Here is a 21244-nt window from a genome sequence, read left to right as displayed (position 1 = left end):
TGATTGCTATGGGCAACTAAGCCAGTTTCTCCTTTATACCAGTTGTGATAAATCTCCCCCCATAGGGTTTATAACATTAGATACTGCAGTCAGAACATCACAACCATGAGATCATTCATTCTTAAAAAAAAAAAAACATACTCCCATTCAAAGTCTTTGGTACTATTGGAAGCAGACAATTGCACAATCAACCACCACACCATTCAACCTCCTCCTGGCAGGGACCGGGGCTGCACCATTTTAGTGCTCCACTGGGACGCTGCCATGTACTATCCAGTGCATAGTTGCCAACAGTCCTGAATTTACAGGGACTATTGCTAATTTTCAAATGTGGGCTAAAAATGGGTGTACTGCCCATAAATTGGTGGCCCATCCAGTTTGGGATCTATATGTCCCTAGGGTAACCATACGTCCTCTTTTTCTCGGACATGTGCAACAGGCGCCACCCCGCCCAGGCCCTCTCTATAACCCGTCCCAGGTGTAGGAAATGCAGAGTGGTATGTTGCGGCCTAAAATGTCTCTTTATGTGTATCACGGTGCTCCTACCTAGATACGACACGACCCCAGGCTTTGGCACCGAAGCAACAAATAGGGGGAATAATTGAGGGATTTGAAGAAATAACTTGAGTCCAGACCTTGAGATGAAGTTCAATGGCAGCTTTACTTGAATAAACGTTTCTCCAAACAGTTTCAGGCTTTGTCTTGGTTCCAGCAGGCTTTAGCATTAAACTGGCAGGCAAACTCAACTCTGCTCTATCCTTCTCCCAATCTGCTGTACTGACAAGCTGACTTGGTAACTTGGCTTCTTCTTTATGCTGCACTTCACTTTTTAGTCGGACTTATCTTCAGCCAAGGAATAGGTTAGAATCCTGGCAGCTCCAACATGGAGTCTCAACCAGCACTAACCAGAACTGCCCCGCCGTCCAGGGGGACATAAAAAGTCCGGTGCATCTATTTTTTTTAGTCTATGTTGTGCCATTAATCTATTATTCCTACAAGAAGATATTAATGAATTTCTAGAGGTTTGCAATGAAAGTCCAGCTGGGTGGTACCTGTTGTGGATGTGTCCCTGCACAGTCTGACACTGGAAGCACTGATTGGATAATATCAGACTGTGCAGAGACACATCCCCAACTGGTAACACCCATTTGGACCTTCATTGCAAACTGTTAGTAATTCATGCCTAACCTCTATCAGGAATAATAAAGGAAAGGCACAACACAGAGTCATAAGAATAGATGCTCCAAAATTTCTTATTACATGGGGAATGCAAGTAGTTACTAAAACAGACATGTAAGGAAAAGGGAGAGGTCCTCTTTAAGCTACATTTATGATGTACCTTCTTGTGTTCACTAAAAAATGTTTGCAATCCATTTCTTTAGAGGGATAACTGACAGGAATTTTAGAATATCTCCAGTTTTTTAAGCCCCATACATACTTAATACAGTTAGGTTTACGAACTACCGACGTGTGTGTTGCCTTCACTTGGAGTCTGCATTGTTTCTGTCCCGTCTGGTGTCCTCTTCCTTGATTTAGACCTCTTTCTGACACCACATAATGGGGCACAGTTCACACTGTGAGTACCCGTGGTGCTGCAGACAGAGCATGTAAATGTCCAATATGGAGATCACCCCTATTACATAATTACAATTGTCCTTAAGTGCTTCTAACCCTTAGATCCATTTGCATCTTCACATTTTTCAGAATCGTGTTTGACAGGTGGGCCCTCGCTGCCATTCTTCGCCTTTTCGTCGCTGCTCACTTGATCATTGTCATGTTTTTTCAGACCAGCGCCGCCCTTCATTTCTATGTCCTTCTGCTGGTTTTCCAACTCGGCCTCTTTGCTTAACATACGGTAGTTATAAAAGTTCCCAACAAAAAGGAAGAGACCGGCAAAGACTATAATGGCCCCGCATTCAAAAAACATGTATCTGTAATCTCCAAAGGTATCGACAATGGCACCTGTAAGTAATAAAAACTACAGATATTAGTACTATACATCATTTAGGTCTTATAGGGAAAATTCTGAAAAAATGACCTTTGAAGAGACCAGGCTGAAAGGGCTCTATTGAATACTGCTTAGAGATTTCCGCTACTTAAAATCTGACGCAAGCGAAGAATAAATCATATGAGTCTATGAAGTATCAGGATTTCATCTTTAAAGGGGTTGTCCAAGATTTTGGCATTGATGACATCATCACTATCAGATTGGTGGGGGTCCGACCCCCGCCGATTAGCTGTTTGAATATGTAACGGTGCCCCGATGCTGTCGTCACATCGATTGGTCAAGTGCCCTAGGAGCATCTCAGTCCCATTCAAGTGAATGGGGCTGAGCTGCAATACCAAACACAGCCATTATCAATGGATGGCGCTATGCTTGGTAAGCATGAGGATGCCGCTGCAGCATCCTCAAACAGCTGATTAGTGGGGGTGTTGGCTGTCGGACCCCCCTGATCTGATATCTTACGGATAGTTCATCAATATGGAAAACTCCTTTAAGATAAAATGCATAAAGCACCAATATTTTATATGTTTATATTTTGTAATCCTTGAAGTATTAGATCTTCAAACTAAACATGCCTATAAAACACTGGGGAAGATTTACTAAGACTGGTGTTTCCTACACCACTCTTAAACTCCTATCACAGTGGCCAGACGATTAGGGAATTATCGGGATGGAGCATTCCTAGAATAACTGCCCTGTGTATAGCAAATGCTAGATCATCGGGTGATGTGAACACCAAAATCATCATTTCTGGCCAGAAGATCGTCCTGTGAAGATCTGTACGGGAATGAGTGATGAGTGATCACAGTAGCGATCACTTTCTTCTGTTCAGAGGAGATGATTGCTACATGGAAATGTTGCTCTCACTTCTGCTCCTGATCAGGCAATTATTGGGAACAAATGGTTCTTTCCTGATGATTGCCTGAACTGTTGACTCATGTAAAGGGCCTTTAGACTAAAGTCCATTGGAGTAGGATGCATTTCTTAATAAATTTGGCACATCTTCTGGCAGTCTGTGCACCAGGAAATCAAATCTACACCAGATATGAGCTGGCATAGATTTAAGCTCTAGTTTACGTAAGTTTCTGGCGTAATATAGTAGATCTGTAAGGCTGGAGCCACCCCTGCCCCTCCCACATTTATAACGACTATTGAAAAATAAAAAATAAATTGAAAAGTCAATGAAAATTGGCCCCTTGTGTTCACATCATGTTTTTCACTATATTTTGCGCTTGTGGTGCTATCTACAAGGCCTTTGGGCCTTATTCACACACACCTTGAAGTATCCACATGGCCTAATTTCTCAATGGATGACCAAAAACAGTTTTTTTACGATCCTTTGGGCCGGTGTATATTGTTATACCTTTTTTCAATTTTTTAGTTTTTTCCCCCAAAAAATTATATACAGCGGTATAAGTCGAAGCCATCAGCCAACAGTATACCTTAGGAAATACCGTGAAGGCCCATACCGAGCCTTAGAAACCTATATTTTGATTGATCAGGTATGAAGATGGTACTTAATAAAAAAAATTAAGCTAATTACCTCCAATTGGTGGTCCGAGAAGTAAGGGGACACATTCCACAATGGTGACTAGTCCAACAGCACTTGTGAATCTTTTCGCTCCGACAAGATCCATAAGGGTTTCAAAGAGCAGAGCACAGACCATGCCAAACCCTAAGCCGAAAAACACAGAGTATACCACAAGACCAATGTAACTTGTGGCAAGAGGGCACATGAGGTGGCAGAAACCATTAAATATCACGGAAAAGCTGAAAAAATATTGGACTCTTGGCCTGATCCATTTTGTGTTGGCAATCATTCCGGTGGCCGGTCTTGCGATCATATCAACGATGGCAAGTATGGACAACAAGAAGGCCGCTGAATACTCATCAACACCAAGGTGCTTGCCATAAGGAGCCAGAAACACTATAGGGGCATAAAAGCCAAGAAACATCAACACGTTTCCTATGAGGTAGATCATGAAGCCTCTGTGCTTGAACAAAGACAAGTCCAAGACCTTATTGAACCTCGCTATACAACTTTCCTTCTCTTTCGTTTCAGTTGATTCCGCTTTGACAGGTTCCACAAGACTCATCTTTACTTTCTCTGGGTCCTTGTCTTGGATGGATTTGTCTTTGTCCTTTTTATTTTTGGACGTCTTGGGTCCAATTGGTCGGAAGATGGCACCTGCAACGCAGCAGTTAAGTAGTAGGGCCCCCAAAATAAGGAAGCTCCCTCTCCAGCCGTACTTGTCAAACAAAAACTGGTTTAGAGGAGCAAGTGTTGAGAGGATAACGGGGCTTCCTGCCATCGCCAGGCCATTAGCCATTGGGCGTTTTTTCGAAAAGTATTTTCCTATGACAATAACCGATGGCTGGAGGTTCATAGAGAAACCAAACCCTAGAAATAAAGAAAAGCCATAAGGATTAACCAATGCAGTCCCAACCAATGTGGTGCCTACAAGACATTATAAGGTTATAATAAGTCTTCTGAGGAGTGCCCTGGGCTACATCAAGATTAGCAGTTTACTTGTTTTATTAGGGTACTCCCTACTAAATATTTTCTACACAGCACCCCAAATAGTCTTAATGAGATAATGGGGGGAATACAATAATAATGGGTGTCAAACGCCGGTCTTAGTCTAATGTTTGCTGGTTTCTTACAGTCTGTGTGCCGGAAATGTAAATCTATGCCAATGCCAGCTACGAGATGATAGATAGAACTATATAATGAATGCAGCTTGTCAGCTAAATTACAATTTACATTAAATAACACTTAGCATTGACTAAAAATAATCTCGTAAAATTTAATTAATTAAAATTAAGTTAATGAATATAATTGCTTGATTACACTGTACATAAATAAACAACATTGTAATAATATGCAGTCATTATATACATTGCAGCTCGATAGATAGATAGATAGATAGATAGAATAGATATTAGAAATGGATGGATGGATGGATGGATGGATGGACAGACCAATAATAGACGGATAGACAGATACAGTAGATAGATAGATAGATAGATAGATAGATAGATAGATAGATAGATAGATAGGTATAATGCATGCAGCTTGTCAGATAAATTACCATTTACGTTGAATAACACTGAGCACACAGCTTAATGGAGAAAACCCCCAACAGAAATTCTACATAATCAGTGTAAATTTTTGTTGGTGGCGTTGTCAGTCTGATCCTTAAACTTCTGCCAGAGGTGTCAGTGGCTTACTCCCCTATCCCCATTAAGAAGCTGGCCTATCCTCTCATCAGCCAGGATCTGACGCCCCCGCACCTCCGTTGGTCAGCGGATGGAGCTGGTTACTGCAGCGCTGCTCTAATTGAAGTGAAGGGGTAACCAGCTCCATCCATTGCACAATGGTGACAGACTTACTTCAGAACAGCTGATTGAGAGGGGTGTGAGGTGTCAGATCCCTACCGTTGAGATAGTGATAGCCTATCCTGAGGATAGACCATCATTTGTATAGGAGTGGACAACCCCTTTAAATATTTAAATATCGGAGGGAAAGTTTCTGGATAAATGGCCTATGAAATACTTTCAAGACCTTCTGTAACATTATTCCAAAAAAATAAAAAATAAAATCATTATAAAACATAATAAAAAATGGGTATTAATATATTTTGGGCGACACTCAAAGAATTTATGGAATTTAACAAGTTATGCAAATTTCGGTCAAATGCCAACCACTTGGTTGAATGCCAACTACCCATTTAGGTAATAATCAATTATAGCTCCTTATTATCTCATCATTAAATTTCTACTGACACAAATCTAATTTATTATCATCTCATTTTACTAGCATTAATTAGGACGTGATCGCTTCCTGCTCAGCATCCCTCTTGCTGACTTGCCATTAAATGAGTTTTTAGTCACTAAGAACATCCTTGCTGTAAATTAGACTCTTCCCAGTTCCCCGTAGAAGTAGTTCCTTTGGGACTAAACTCTTGAAAGTCTGTATGGTAGAAATGGACTCTATTAAATTAAACTGTTCAAAAAAAAAAACATTTATATTCAAATAACTTGTCCCATCGGCCATGTTTTCTTATAAGATGTTGCACAGACTTTAAAAGGGGTTATCTGATAATTACTTTATTAGCGAGTTTGCCCTGTTCAGGACCCTCATCTATTAGCCAGAGTGAAAGGCTGTTAAAAAAAAAGTGTCTCTCCTAGCATGTCTGTACATTACAGGTTTTAATGGGTACTATTGTCACGGAAGGTGTACAGGAAACAAGACAACACAAAATGAATATACGACTCACTCGATCCAAAACTAAGGAACAAAAAGGGAGACCCCTGCATCAGACCTGGCTCTCTCCCTGACTGCTCAGCCTATGCGAAAATCCCAATGGTAGATGATCGCATATCCTCGTACCTCGACTGTATAACACCTGAACACCCTATAATAGTGAGGGGACACAACCACCGGCTCCCTACACTAGATACAGAGGAAGTCAGGGTCACCTGGGATCCAGCAAACAGAAAATCACAAATGAATGCACAACACTTATCTTGTAGAAGACTGGGAAGTAGGATCAGCATGCACACACACTCCAGGAAGAACTATAAACCGCACAGTGAAGCACTATGGGGAGGAATTTAAAGGGATGCAATCAGTACAACTACATGACAGCTGAGAGAGGCTAACGAGATGAGGAACTGAAAGCAAAACAAAGGAAGCTCAAGGAGGAGGTTCTGAAAGGCATCTGTCAGAGCTTCTTAGATGTCTGGTGGTGACAACTATGTAATACTTGATTTCCCCTGTGGTGGCACAGGGCTTAGTCAGTAACCAAGACTAGGGGCAGAGGAAGTGGAGGAACACATGACTGGAGGACCAGACTACATGGAGTCTGTGTGTAGTCTGTAACCATGGAAACACAATTCTGTATAGAAGCCTAACACTATTCGTATAGATGCACTGAAATATTTGGCTGCAAAAGAAGTCTCCGCTAAAACAGCCACAGGAGGATGGTGCAAATGGTCCTCCACCCTGGATGAATCTGTCATCGTAATACAATTGTATATTTTAGATATATCTTACCTTTATGTGATTACTACAGAAACCAAATCTAAGAAGTATGGCAGCTGAATCTATGCATTTTACTGAGCAGTAATGCATTTAGCAAACTGTCTTCATCTCTCCTTGCTACTTTAATAATACATTGACAAGAAAACCAACCTTGACCATGGAGCTGTAATATTTATGGCCTCTCATTAACCTTGTGAATATATAGACGCAATATTATTTTTTTTAACGACCCTTTTTTCTACTCTCAGTTTTCTATCAAATTTTCAACTCGAAAGTACATTCAACAATAGTTACATTTCAGAAATTAGCAATAATTGAAGTAGTGCTAAAATCTAAATAATAAATACTAAATCATCAGCACAACTGTATGAAAATTGTGATCCGCATATGAATCATGGGAGTAATCGTCTCCCAATAAGGTAATGGTTTAATGGTAGAAAAAAGGGATTCCGGAGTGTAGGATTCAGGAAGACCTTGGATGCAGAGATTATTCCTGCGGTTCCGATTATCCTGATCTTTGATATGGTCAAAGGCTATATAAAGGTATTCCTGGCATCTTTGAAAATGCGTAGCAACCTTGTTTGTATGTATCTGTAAAGAATAAATCAAGGCAACTGGACTTACTGTAGATTTCTTGAAAACGTTTCACTCGTTCTTCCAACGAGCTTTCTCAATTCTGAGTGACTGTACAAGAATTATCTGGGAATAAATATGTAACTGAATCAACATCTGGTAATTATACCCAGCATGGGGTCAGAGGTTATTAGACCCAGCATTATACCCAGCATTGACTCCAATTAGGATAATGGAATCAACACCTCTGACCCCATGCTGGGTATAATTACCAGATGTTGATTCAGTTACATATTTATTCCCAGAGAATTCTTGTACAGTCACTCAGAATTGAGAAAGCTCGTTGGAAGAACGAGTCAAAACGTTTTCAAGAAATCTACAGTAAGTCCAGTTGCCTTGATTTATTCTTTACAGATATACCATGACCTGGATAAATGAGAACCTTCACAGACACTTGTTTGTATGGTTGCAGAAATCAGAGATATTGCTTTCAAGGGATTTGACCTTGTTGGCTAGTTGTCTTATGTCAACTTTAACCTTTTTCAAATCTTGAGCTAGTGGGGAGAGGGCTTTATTCAAGAAAGCCTGCGGCAAGAAAGACCAGGATAGAGGCAGCTCTCTACTTGTAGGAGAGATATTGCCTTCACTTTGTTCATCCTCGGATCCTTCCCAAGATATTGGCAGGGGCCAATGGTAGAACTTGCATTTTTCTTAGCAGCAGATGATTGGTCAGAACTCGAGGAGGATTTTTTAACAAAGTTCTCCGTGTCCCTCATTTGCATGGAGATGTTTTTAAAGAGCTGCCAGATTTTTTTTTCTGTGGGTTGACCATACGTAACCATCTCCAGACTCTGAAAAGCTTAAGTGGTACAGGAGTTGTACTCATAATGAAAGGGGATTTCTTTGGAAGATCTGGAAAAATTAAGCCATAGGCTGTACCACAAAGATATATGCAGGAGAATAGTCCTCAGACTTGAGATTAGAGTTCCTGAGATCAGCTGTATCTCTAAAGAACTTTTTAGTGGCAAATACCCACTTGCTGAGAGTACAGTTTGTGAACACTGTATGAGGGTCCAATAACATTAAGGCAGCTCATATATGGTAAGAGAGATGGGGGGGGGGGGGGTAACTGTTATTTTGTGCAGACTCACGCCAGAATATTTGTGCTACAGCGGAGTGACAGGTCAGGTCTTACAAAAAGGGGGATCCGGCTTTGAGAGTCATTGGACAGTGTCCAGGTGTGTTGAAATCACTGCAGATTTGGTCCAGTGTCACAACCTTAACAGTGCCTGCTTGGAAGGGATCAGCAGGAGCCAGATACAAGTCTCCGTCTGTGGTTGGCAAGATGGTGGAGCACAGCGCCTCTCCTTTATCATAAATTGAACTTCTCAAATCAACACATCGATAGCAACGTCAAAAGCCCAGCAACAAATCCATAAGTTAAAAGAGATTATGTTAAGTAAAGGATATAATGCTTTGTTACCTGCTATGACACCCACACATATATACAGCTGTATAATGCTGGTGCAGAAAGTTGCTAAAATCATGCCAATTCCACTGAGGAGACCACCAAACATAACCACTGGTCTGCTGCCATATTTGTTTACCAGAATACTGCTGGCAGGACCTAAAAAACAAACAAACAAGACAACAATGTAACTATTGAAGATAAATGACAATATAAAGAACATACAACCATACAAATAACAATTGTATCATGTATTATAGGTTGGCAGAAAGAAACTCTATATCTTTGGCAAAACTTTCTCCAAAGCTTATTTAGGACACATTTGTCTAGTAATAACTTGGAACCCTTGAATCAGTAGGTTTCATTATTAATTTAAGGGTGGAACCCAATGGAACATTTATATTGTTGCGGCAGTGGTGTGAAAACACTGTGTCAACCAACAGATTTGGCTTTGGGCTAAACTTTAGGGGGTATTAACCCTTTAGCCTCTGTATAGGGTTCTTGACTTCACTGCAGGGGAACCATCAGGCCTCTGCCTCCTCAAGTAGTCTGGGTGTGGTTAACAGCTGACCCAAAGGGAGCGAGGCATCAGGCAAAGTAAGGGGAGGCAGAGTTTGAGCAATCCAATAAACAGTCCAAGCTCTGGGCAGGCAGTGAAGGCTCAATTAAGTGGTCAGGCACAGGTCAGGGCAGACAACGGACGGTCAGAATCTGGGAAACAGACTGAAGTCAGTAAATGGACAGACAATCTAACACAGCACAAGTTTGCAGGGAACTAGCAAGCGAGACAACCTGTTGCTCAGGAAACCTTGCATAGAGGAAGGTGCCTTAAGTACCCACAGATGACCATGGCTGGTGTGAATCAGGGTGCATGTGCTCTCGCCCTTTAAGAGCCTGGGGAAGCGCCCACACGTCCTACAGGCAGAAGAGTGGCTTTGCTGGCAAGAGGCAGGCTGCAGCCTTCTGGAAGAACTGGCTGACGACTCCGACGGCTGGGCTAGCCGAAAAGGAGCAGAGGAAGACTGGCAGGTCCAGAGGAAGTTGAGTTGAGGAACTCCTGTGCCTGTCGGGAAGAGCACAGAAAACCCACTGATTTCAACAGGCATCTGCTTCATTTCCCCTTTGGTGGCACTGCAGAGGAATTGAACGGTTGCTATCAGCTTCCTCCACAGGGGATCGCTAGGGATTCCAGTAGAGGAATATCTTAAGATCAGCTTATAAAAACAAAACAAAAAAACACCAGAGCATTTTTCATCTGATACAACGTTGAATATTATGAATCTATAAATTATAAGCTGCTATTTTTTTTTGTCTTTCCTTTTTTTATGTGTGCTTCATACAGATACAAGAAAAGTCAAGGAGAATTTGCAGAAAGAAGCTGAAAAAAATACAAAGCAAGTCAAAGGTTTTGCAGATAGCCCGTTAGTCGCTCCGATGATAGGAGCAGAGCATCATTACCCACAGAACAAATGACTTCTCCGCTGTGCGTTCAGCAATTTGTACTGGGAATACCAGATTACAGCGGCAAGAAAATGCCCAGTCAGTGGCTCAAACAAATAGAGCACAATTTAAAACTACGTATCTATAAAGAATTTTCTTGCCAAGGTGAAAACGATATAAATTATGGCACAGGAGGGTTTTCGGAGAGCAGACAAAAGGCAACGCAAGATGAAGTAGATCATTTCTCAAGCATTATACTGGAAACTGCATTATACTGGAAATATTATACTGGAAACTGTAAATCATCCTGTATATGTATGTACCGCACTAAACCTGCACACGGCCCGAGGAAGCCATTATGGTTACCAAACAACGCAATCATACATTTTCCATAAGCTGAATAAAAGGAGCCGAGCGCTGCCCAGTAAACCAGAAATCCTGCTTACTCACCTATAATGGACAAATAAAACTCCGAGGTCTTGGCTTAAAATGGAAAAAATTGAGAAAAGTTTTTTTTCTTACTGAACAAAAAGTACACTGAGAACTTGACACACTACAAGATCTAAAGAGTCTTCTGTAGACATAGTCAGGGCACCAGGTCTCTGAGATAACATCAATTTAGAGATCATAAAACTTTCACACCCCTTATCTGTAAGATAAATAAGGACTCATTCTCAAGGTCTTTGATATGTTCTGTTATTTTTCAAATGTCCATTCATTCCCCCAGGTCTCTGTTCTTATTGTATATATCCTGCTGTTTCTTCATATATTCTTGTAGTACGCCTGATGAAGGGACTGGTGATGTCTCGAAAGCTCGCTATGTAACATCATTACTTCTATTTTTGTTAGCCATTAAAAGGTATCAAACCTGCAATAGTCTTATTTTGTTTCTTTTAATGAGAGCACTAAACTAGGTATAAGATTCTGTATTAAAGGGGTTGTCTAGTTTAGCAAACTCAGTTTCCTCTGCCCTTTTAGGGAATTCTAGGGAGTTAATGGGCTCATGCACACAAACGTAAGGACTCCGTGCCCGTATTGTGGACCACAGGCGGTGGGTCCGGAATATATCGGCACTGGCCGTGTGCACTCCATGCTGCGGGTGCTGACCCATTGACTTGAATGAGTCTGCGTTCTGCAAGATATGGCAAAAGAGTGTCTCCGATGGATCGGAAGCCCATGGAAACACTCCAAAGCGCTTCTGTGGGCATTCGGGTCCGCAAAATATAAAACATGTCCTATCTTCTGCCATGTCTTGCGGATCGCGGACCCATTCAAGTCATTAGGTCCGCATCTGCAGCACGGAGTGCACATGGCTAGTGCCTGAGCATTGCAGGCCGCTATTTGCGGTCCGCAGCACGGGAAAAAAAAAACTTATGTTCGTGGGCATGAGCCCTTAAAGAGGTTAGGGTTATCCAGGAATTTAATATAGATGGTCTGTACTCAGGATAAGACCTCTTTTACACTACCGTATGGATATTTCAGTGTTTTGCGGTCCGTTTTTCACGGATCCGTTGTTCAGTTTTTTTGTTTCCGTCGTGTTTCCGTTTCGGTTCCGTTTTTCCGTATGGCATATACAGTATACAGTAATTACATAGAAGAAATTGGGCTGGGCATAACATTTTCAATAGTTGGTTCCGCAAAAAACAGAATGGATACAGAAGACATACGGATGCATTTCCGTATGCATTCCGTTTTTTTGTGTGGACCCATTGACTTTAATGGAGCCACGGAACGTGATTTGCGGCCAAATATAGGACATGTTCTATCTTTGCACAGAACGGAGATACTGAAACACGGAAACGGAATACATACGAGTACATTCCGTTTTTTGCGAAACCATTGAAAAAACGGCACGCATAACGGAAAAAAGAAAACGGTAGTGTGAAAGAGACCTAAGGCTACATGCACACGAACGTTGTTTGTTTCCGTGTCCGTTCTGGTTTTTTTTTGCAGATAGGATGCGGACCCATTTATTTCAATGGGTCCGCAAAAAACACGGACAGCACACCGTGTGTTGTCCGCATCAGTATGTCCATTCCGTTGCCCCGCATCTCCTATTTTTTTTCTAGTTTGTGGACAAGGATAGGCATTATTACAATGGATCTGCAAAAAAAATGGATGCCATACGGAACGTCATCCGTTGTTTTTGCGGATCCGCAATTTGCAGACCACAAAACACATACGATCGTGTGCATGTAGCCTAAGTCATCAATATGAGATTGGTTGGGGACCAACTCCCGGCACCCCCGCCGATCAGCTGTTTGAAGAGGCTACTGCACTCTCCAGAGCTCCGGTGAGCGCTGTGACCTTCACACACCGTACACTGTTGTGTGCTTGGTTCTGAAGCTCAGTCCCGTTCACTTGAATGGGACTGAGTTGCACCTAGGCCACGTGACCAATGTACGGTGACATCACTAGAGACTAGCCTAGGAAGAGGCCTAAGCCCTCACCAAGCATCGCAGCCTCTTCAAATAACTGATCGGCGAGGGTCCTGGGAGTCAGACACCACCAACCTGATATCGATGACCCATCCTGAGGATAACCCATCGATATCTAATTCCCTGATAACCTCTTTTAATAGGGGGAGGTCCTCTTTTCAGGATCTTCATCTCTTGGAAAGAGTGAAGAACGGTAACAAAGATTGTGTCTCGGCTTGTTTGCCGTGCTGCGTCCGGGCCTCCAGCTCACCCCCATTATAGTGAATAGGGCCTGAGCAGACTTCCGGCGGCGCGATGGGCTAGCGTTAGCATGGATCCAGCAGGCTGTGCCCCCGCTGGAACAGCCTGCCGGACCCTCCTGCCCCAAGTGTGAAAGTAGCCTTACTCTGGAGGACCCATGGCTCAGATGGCAAGAAGAGGCAACTATATGACACATTGTTACTTCTTAGGCTATTTGATCAGTTATTTCCATCAGTTATTGTGAACCAAAACTTGCAGTGATGCCTACTCAGAGATAAGGTATAAGGGATAGATCTGCACCCGTTCATGGTTTTTGACCCGCTCCTAGTTTTGGCTCACAATAACTAATGAAATACCTGATCAAAAAACTGAAGTGTGAACTCAGCCTTACATTCTAAACTTGAGTATTGCACTCTGTACTATTAGCTACTAGTCTGTGACATATCGGATTAGTCAAGTAAAGCACTTTGCAGCCAGATCCTGCCGCGCTCTTAGTAAATAATTACTCCCTATTTTCTGGAAAATGTGCTATTGATCACAGAAGGCGTCATTATATTTCTATTCTTCACAAGAGTCACTCTCATTTGTTCTGGCTTCTAACCAACCTTACTTATATAGCCCAGTAGACCTGTCATTATAATATGCTGGCCTCTTAAAGGGGTTGTATGAGCTTAAAGGGGCTTCCACAGGGTATGGTGTAAATCTCTGGGATCTAGGATACCATCGATGGGACCCTGTTCTAGCCAGAGAATGGGGTCCTTTCACCTTCAGTCTGACAGGAAAGGCAGCTAATGGAGAGAGCTGTGTACGTGCTCATCATCCATTTCTCCCTTTAGATTTCTGGCTGCCCCACCAGTGGCAGATATTACCACCACACAAACCATGCAAATGCTTGGGGCCCCAGAGATCAGGCAGGTAGGCTGAAAAAAATTACACATATCACCTGTGCAAGTGTGACACCCCACAGTGGTGTTACCACTCCTGCAGCCTGCTACTGTCTTTAATGGGCTAACACAATGTCATCTGTGTATTTCTATCCAGGTCCTTTATATGGTGCATTGTTAATATCTTTATGCAACTGTTATGTTCATGTAATATGCCTGGTTCACCAGCAGGTGGCAGCAAACACAGCAGACCTGTACTTAGGTAGAATGGAGCGTTCCATTCCATTCTGACCCCCCTCTGTAAGGGAGTGGGCTAGCCCTACTTCCTGAAGGAAGGGTGGGGACCAGTTAGCTCCAGTTTTAGTTTACCCCCTCCAGGGGCGTACATAGAAATCACTGGGCCCCATAGCAAGCATCTGAATTGGGCCCCCTAACCCCGCCCATTACCCACCCCTGGCCCGTCCCACCTCCTGTCCTGGCTCCTCCCATGCCACACCCCCATTAAAGAATCCCTAATGCCCCCCAAAATGCCCGGGGGGAGGAGTAGGAGAGCACACTGTCCACTATGAGCCCCCCAAACCCTTAATGCCCCCCAAAATGCTCAGGACAGTGTGCTTTCCTTCTACTCATCTCCCCCCTGGGCATTTTGCTGTAATGGGGGCATTAGGGGTTGGGAGGCAGGAGGCTCATAGAGGACTCAGGGGGGGGCGGAGAGACTCAGAACAGTGTGCTTGTCTCCTACTCCTCCTTCCCCCTGGGCATTTTGGGGTAATGGGGGCATAAGGGGGGCTCATAGAGGATTCAGGGGGGGGGGGAGGCTCATACAGGACAGAGTAGGAGGAAAGCAGACTGTCCTCTATGAGCCCCCAAACCCTTAATGCCCCCCAAAATGCTCAGGACAGTGTGCTTTCCTTCTACTCCTCTCCCCCTGGCATTTTGGGGGGCATTAGGAGTTGGGGGCTCATAGAGGACTCAGGGGAGGGGGCTCATAGAGGACAGTGTGCTTTCCTCCTACAGTGCCTGGAGTGGACAGATAGAAAGGGAAGGAGGCGGAGCGGAGCCAGAGGAGACCCCCAAACATAGAGGGGCCCCCCCCCCCCAGACTGTGACTTACTTCTTCAGGCCAGCCAGCCAGGGACACGGACGGTGCACACTGCTCAGTCACCCTCCTCAAGTCACTTCAGATTCAGAATCTTCCGTACTTCCTCCCTCTCCTTCTGGCTCAGTCAGCACTCAGCTCGTCTCTCCTCAGCTCAGGGGGCAGGGCAGGCACTGACTCTGGTGGGGTGACAGCCGTCGCCGTCGGCGAATTTCGAGTCGATTCTCCCGCCCGCCCCCTTGCGCCGCCCACTGGCCAATCAGCAGTTGCCTCAACAGAGAGTTGCCTTGTGCTGATTGGCCAGCGGCTCGAGCGCCGGGTCAGGAGGAGGGTCAGGTCACGTCTGAGACAGTCTCAGGTCAAGGGGGGGCCCGGGGGGGTGTCTGTACTCTGTGCAGAAGATAAGATGAGTTGAGAAAAGCAGCCGGTCATGAGTGGGCGGGGCCAAATAGGATGGGCGGGGCTTCCTCTGCGCTACGGGCCCCCCAGTGCCGCGGGCCCCATAGCAGTGGCGTGGTCTGCCTCTATGGGCGGTACGCCACTGACCCCCTCCAAGGGGAAGGGTGTGCAGGGGCACGTCTCATGTCAGCCAGAGCGCCTTAAGCTCTGCTGGCCATGGAGGCAGAAGTCTAAAGCCTCAAGAGCCAGGAGTAAACTTCCTTGGCTGAAGATAAGTCAGATTAAAAAGTGAAGTGCAACATAAAGAAGAAGCCAAGTTACTAAGTCAGGCTTGTCAGTACAGAAGAGCGAGAGAAGGATATAGCAGAGTTAAGTTTGCCTGCCAGTTTAATGCTAAAGCCTGCTGGAACCAAGACAAAGCCTGTAAACTGTTGGAAGAAACGTTTATTCAAAGTAAAGCTGCCACTGAACTTCTTCTCAAGGTCTGGACTCAAGTTCTTTCCATTCCCTCAATTATTCCCCCTTTTCACTGCTTCGGTGCCAAAGCCTGGGGTCCAGCAGTATCCAGGTAGGAGCACCGTGACACACATAAAGAGACATTTAGGCCACCACTCAGCATTTCCTACACCTGGGATGCGATATATAGAGGGCCCTGTGTTATAACGGAATCCATAAGACGGAAATCTTAACGGAAACCTTTAGAGGCATTCCATTTTGATCCATCATAATATAAGTATATGGGCAAGCATAAAGGATCCGTCTGGTTTCCGTTATGCTGGATTAAAAACAAAGTCCTGTCGACATGTTATAATGGAATACATAACGGTGATGTGAACAAGCCCTAAGTGGGGCTTTGCGGGGTGATGGGGAGGAGCTTATCTTTACAACGGGGAGGAGCTTAGAAGTGTGACTGGGGCTCTGAGACATAACTTTGCATTGGGCCCCTTAAAGTGCTGAATTGGGGCCTTAACATAAAGTGCCGCATACACTAATTGCGTTGTTAATTTCTGTATTTAGATCCGGCAGAGAATCTCAATATCGGAATTAAACGGATCTGTTTTGATTTTGCACATCAGGATGCATCAGTTCTGTTGTGTAAAATCAAAACGAAAAAAAAAACTGGATACATTGAAAGTCCATGGGTGACGGATCTTTTTTTATTGACTTACATTGTTTTCAGTGCCGGATCCATTTTTTTCAGTTTTTATGACCGGACACAAAACTGCAGCGCTTGCAGCGGTTTTGTGTCCGGTCACAAAACGCAATGCTGCTGGAACGGAAGACATCCTGAAGCATCAGGAACGGATCTCTTTCCATTCAGTATGCACGAGGACTAAACGGAAATTTTCTTTTCCAGTATTGAGATCCTCTGCTGGAACTCAGTACCGGAAATCAACAACGCAAATGTGAAAGTAGCCTAAGAATTGAGTAGGTATATACTGAGGTTATATGCTGTATGCAGGTCCAGTAATGGGACATATATTGGTGCAGATTTACTATTCTTCTCTACCTTTTTATGCAGCAGTTATGATTCTGGTGCATGGAATGTTATAATTTTGGCAAAATGGAAACTGCACCACTATGCTTCAATTCTGGCCAACATAACGGCACGAAAGTGGCGAACAGACAATAAGTCTGCCTTAGGCTACTTTCACACTAGCTGTTCTATTTTCCGGTATTGAGATCCGTCATAGGGTCTCAATACCAGAGAAAACACTTCTGTTTTGTCCTTATTCATTGTCAATGGGAACGTAACTTATCAGACCGGAGTGCTCCAAAATGCATTTTATTCAATTTAGTTGCATTCCCATACCGGAGAGCAAACCACAGCATAGGGTGCGGAGCAAGAGGGATCCGTTTAACTCTGACACAATAGAACACGGATCCGTCCCCCTTTGACTTTCATGGGAGTTAATGACGGATCCGTCTTGGCGATGTTAAAGATATTACAACCGGATCCGTTCATAACAGATGCAGATGGTTGTATCATCAGTAACGGAAGCGTTTTTGCTGAGCCCTGCCGGATCCAGTAAAAACGCCAGTATGAAAGCAGCCTTACTTTGTCTTCTATTTGACAAATCCTCCGTGTTAATGAAGGAGAAATAATACGAAGCTACAACATGAACACAAAGCCTGTCATCCTGTAGCTGAGATGTCACACAGAGCACGCTCTCCCAGCCATATATGGCGAATTATGAGGAAGAGAGACGCACGCCAGTGGCAGACATATGAGATGTAAGTAGCATGGATGTCGGGAAAGTTCACAAGGTGGAGAGGTAAAACTTTTACAGAAGTCAAACTTTTACTTTTAAAGTCAAGGTAAAGCCAATATGTCCTTGTCTCCATCTCCATAATGTTCAACGTTCAGGACTCCCTATACTATATATGTTCCGTATACTATATGGCTTTCTATACAATACAGGCTTCCGAGTCCCTATACTGTAAGGCTCACTATACTATATATCCTCTCTAAACTATATAGGCTTCCTTATACTATATATGCTTCCTATACTATACCATATATCCTCTCTATATCAGCTCCAGACACCAGCAGCACTCTTCTACTGGAGCTGTAGGACCTGCCATGATGTCAACTGCAGGAGGCGGAGCTCAGCAGAGAAGAGGAGGATGAAGGACCTGCGATGACCTCACCATCATGTGACAAGAACAGGAGGCGGAGCTAAGCTGTGCAGTAAAGTAATGAACAAGACCAGTGATGCATGGGAAGAAGTGAAGGATTCAATGTAAGTGCCAGGGAAGTGCTGGGAGTTGTAGTCCTCTCCTCTCATACCTCCTGTTATGTAATATCAGAATACATTACAAGATGAGGTATGAGGAGAGGACTAAATCTCCCAGCATGTCCAGTTTGTTATGTAATATCAGAGTACATTACAAGAGGAGGTAAAACAGGAGATGACTACAACTCTCAGCATGTCCAGGCCATTATGTAATATCACGGTACATTACAACACCCTGGTTATGGTGGGGGTTGTAGTCCTCTCCTCTTATACTTATACTTCCTTTTATAATGTACTCTGATATTACATAATAACGGCTTGGACATGCTGGAAGTTGTAGTCCCATCCTCTTATACGTCCACCTGTAATGTGCTCTGATATTAAATAATAATGGCTTAGACGTGCTGGGAGTTATAGTCCTCTCCTGTTATACCTCCTGCAGTAATGTGCTCTGAATTAGGGCCGGGACAATGAATAGGGGAGGCTAGTCATCCGCCTGGGGCGCAACTTCGCTACCCATAAAGGAGGGGCGCACTCATGGCTGTCCACAAGCCTCAGGCTGCTAGGTCTCAAGCCTGTGAGGCATTAGAACAGTGCAAGAAGCCGCAATGACATCAATGCGATCTCCTGCGCTGGGTCTCGTATGATGATGTCATCACGTGGACCCGCAGCAGGAGTGGTGATGTCATTGGAACCGCATGCATCAGGAAGCAGCAACACAGATAAAACTGGGAGGGAGGTGTTTATTTTTTATTTTTATACTAAATGTCCACACTGCTGGGGGCACCAGGGATGGGGGCAGGAGATCATTATATATACTTGGCCCTACTAGGGAGGAATGGAGGAGCACTATATACATACTGGCACTACGGGGTACATTATATACATACTGGCACTATGAGGGGAAGCATTATATATTGAAACTAGTGGGGAGCACTACAGGGGGACATTAGAGCCACTGGGAGCATTATGGTTATATTATTACTACTAGGGTACTGTAGGGGCACCCGGCACCCCTGCCGATCAGCTGTTGGAGGAGACGGCGTGCGCTGTGCGCGCATGCTGTCTCCTTTCTCTCTTCCTGCTCACTACTGTATGTCTATGGGACAGCACGCACCATCTGCTCAAACAGCTGATCGGCGGGGGTGTTGGACGTCGGACAGTGTTTTTATCACAATATTACAAGATTTGGGGCCCCACTTTTGATTTTGCCCAGGGACACATTTTGTCTGAAACCGGCCCTGGCTGCCTTTACTATATAGGCTCACTATACTATATATGCTTCCTATACTATAAGGCTCACTATAGCGGCAACTAGAAAGCTACTATATAGCTTGCCAGCTATTTCCTACTGAAACGTGGCCATATACCTTCAGTAGCTGCCAGCCAAAAACTCATGCAGCCAACAGCTCTTCCCACAGACCCCTCTAATATACATGCATGCCCAGCACGGTGAAGCGTGCATGTGTTCTCAACAAGAGCGAAAAAGTGACTGCCAGACGCATGTTGAAATCCAGCATGCCAACCCTTGTATCTTCCAATATCTGCCATCAGAGGAGAGTCAGGACACCCCTATATACAAAAGATGGTCGCGCAGAGATCGGTGTGTTCAACCACCATTTATATAATGTGTATGACCAGCTTAAGCCCATTCAGAAGAGCTGAGAAGGGTCATATGAACGCTTCCCTGCATTGGTGTGCTACTGGGAATATACAGTTGTATTCAAAATAATAGCAGTGTGTTCAAATAAGTGAATAAAGATCAAAATCCTTCTAAAAGCTTTTATTTCCATACACACAAATGCATTGGGAACACTACACATTCTATTCCAAATCAAAACATGAAGAAAAATATATCAAATTTGTGTTGTTCCTCTAAAAAAAAATAATTAAGAAAAGTGAATATTAAACTGTTTAAAAAAAATAGCAGTGTTTGTCTTCTTCTTTACAAACTCAAACATTCACTATATAAACTGAAAAATGTTTGAGGATTTTGCTTTCCTTTGAATCCCGTCACTAATGTTTAGTTGTATAACCGCTGTTTCTGAGAACTGCTGGACGTCTGTGTTGCTCGGAGTCACCACCTTCTGGCCCCTGTGAACAGGTATTCCAGCCCAGGATGATTGGACTACATTCCACAGTTCTTCTCTATTTCTTGGTTTTGCCTCAGAAACCCTTTTCTATGGGATTAAGATCCGGGGATTGGGCCGGCCGCTCCATAACGTCAATCTTGTTGCCCGTTTACTGGTGTGTTTGGGGTCGTTGTCTTGTTGGAACACCCATTTTAAGGGCATTTCCTCTCCAGCATAAGACAGCATGACCTCTTCAAGTATTCTGATGTCTTCAAACTGATCCATGATCCCTGGTCTGCGATAAATAGGCCCAACACCGTAGTGTGAGAACATCCCCATATCATGATGCTTGTCCACCATGCTTCCCTGTCTTCACAGTGCACTGTGACTTGAATTCAGTGTTTGGGGGTCGTCTGACAAACTGTCTCCGGCCACTAGACCCAAAAAGAACAATCTTACTTTCATCAGTCCACAGAAGGTCTCTTTAGGCCAGTCAATGTGCTCTTTGGCAAATTGTAACCTCTTCAGCACATGTCTTTTTTTCGACAGTTGGACTTTGCAGGGGCTTCTTGCAGATAGCTTGGCTTCACATAGGCGTCTTCTAATTGTAACAGTACTCACAGGGAACTTTACACCTTTGTTCGTCTTCCTGGAGCTGATTGTTGGCCGAGTCCCATTTTGGCTATTCTTCTATCTATTCGAATGGTAGTTTTTCTCTTTCTTCTAGTCTTTCAGGTTTTGGTTGCCATTTTAAGGCCCCTTTCACACGGGCGAGTATTCCGCGCGGGTGCAATGCGTGAAGTGAACGCATTGCACCCGCACTGAATCCTGACCCATTCAT

General features: G+C 43.9%; 1 protein-coding gene across 2 annotated transcripts in view; it reads right to left on the bottom strand.

Moving 5' to 3' along the window:
• Positions 1–778: 778 nt before the first annotated feature.
• LOC122943289 (monocarboxylate transporter 2-like) overlaps positions 779–21244 on the bottom strand; it is a 49597-nt gene continuing 29131 nt past the window's right edge. Inside the window, exons 3-5 of one of the 2 annotated variants that reach the window (XM_044300900.1) lie at positions 9109–9252; positions 3549–4406; positions 779–1962 (exon numbers count right to left, since the gene is read on the bottom strand). In XM_044300900.1, coding sequence (XP_044156835.1) covers positions 1667–1962; positions 3549–4406; positions 9109–9252 — 1298 coding nt within the window. In that variant the 3' untranslated portion in view covers positions 779–1666. The remainder of the gene's footprint in view (positions 1963–3548; positions 4407–9108; positions 9253–21244) is intronic. The other variant, XM_044300901.1, reaches the window with a different exon arrangement.

The sequence above is a fragment of the Bufo gargarizans genome, chromosome 7 (assembly GCF_014858855.1).
Source record: "Bufo gargarizans isolate SCDJY-AF-19 chromosome 7, ASM1485885v1, whole genome shotgun sequence".
Taxonomy (NCBI): Eukaryota; Metazoa; Chordata; class Amphibia; order Anura; family Bufonidae; genus Bufo; species Bufo gargarizans.
Note: the sequence above shows the minus strand (reverse complement) of the source record. Positions and strands in the feature narration are given on the sequence as shown.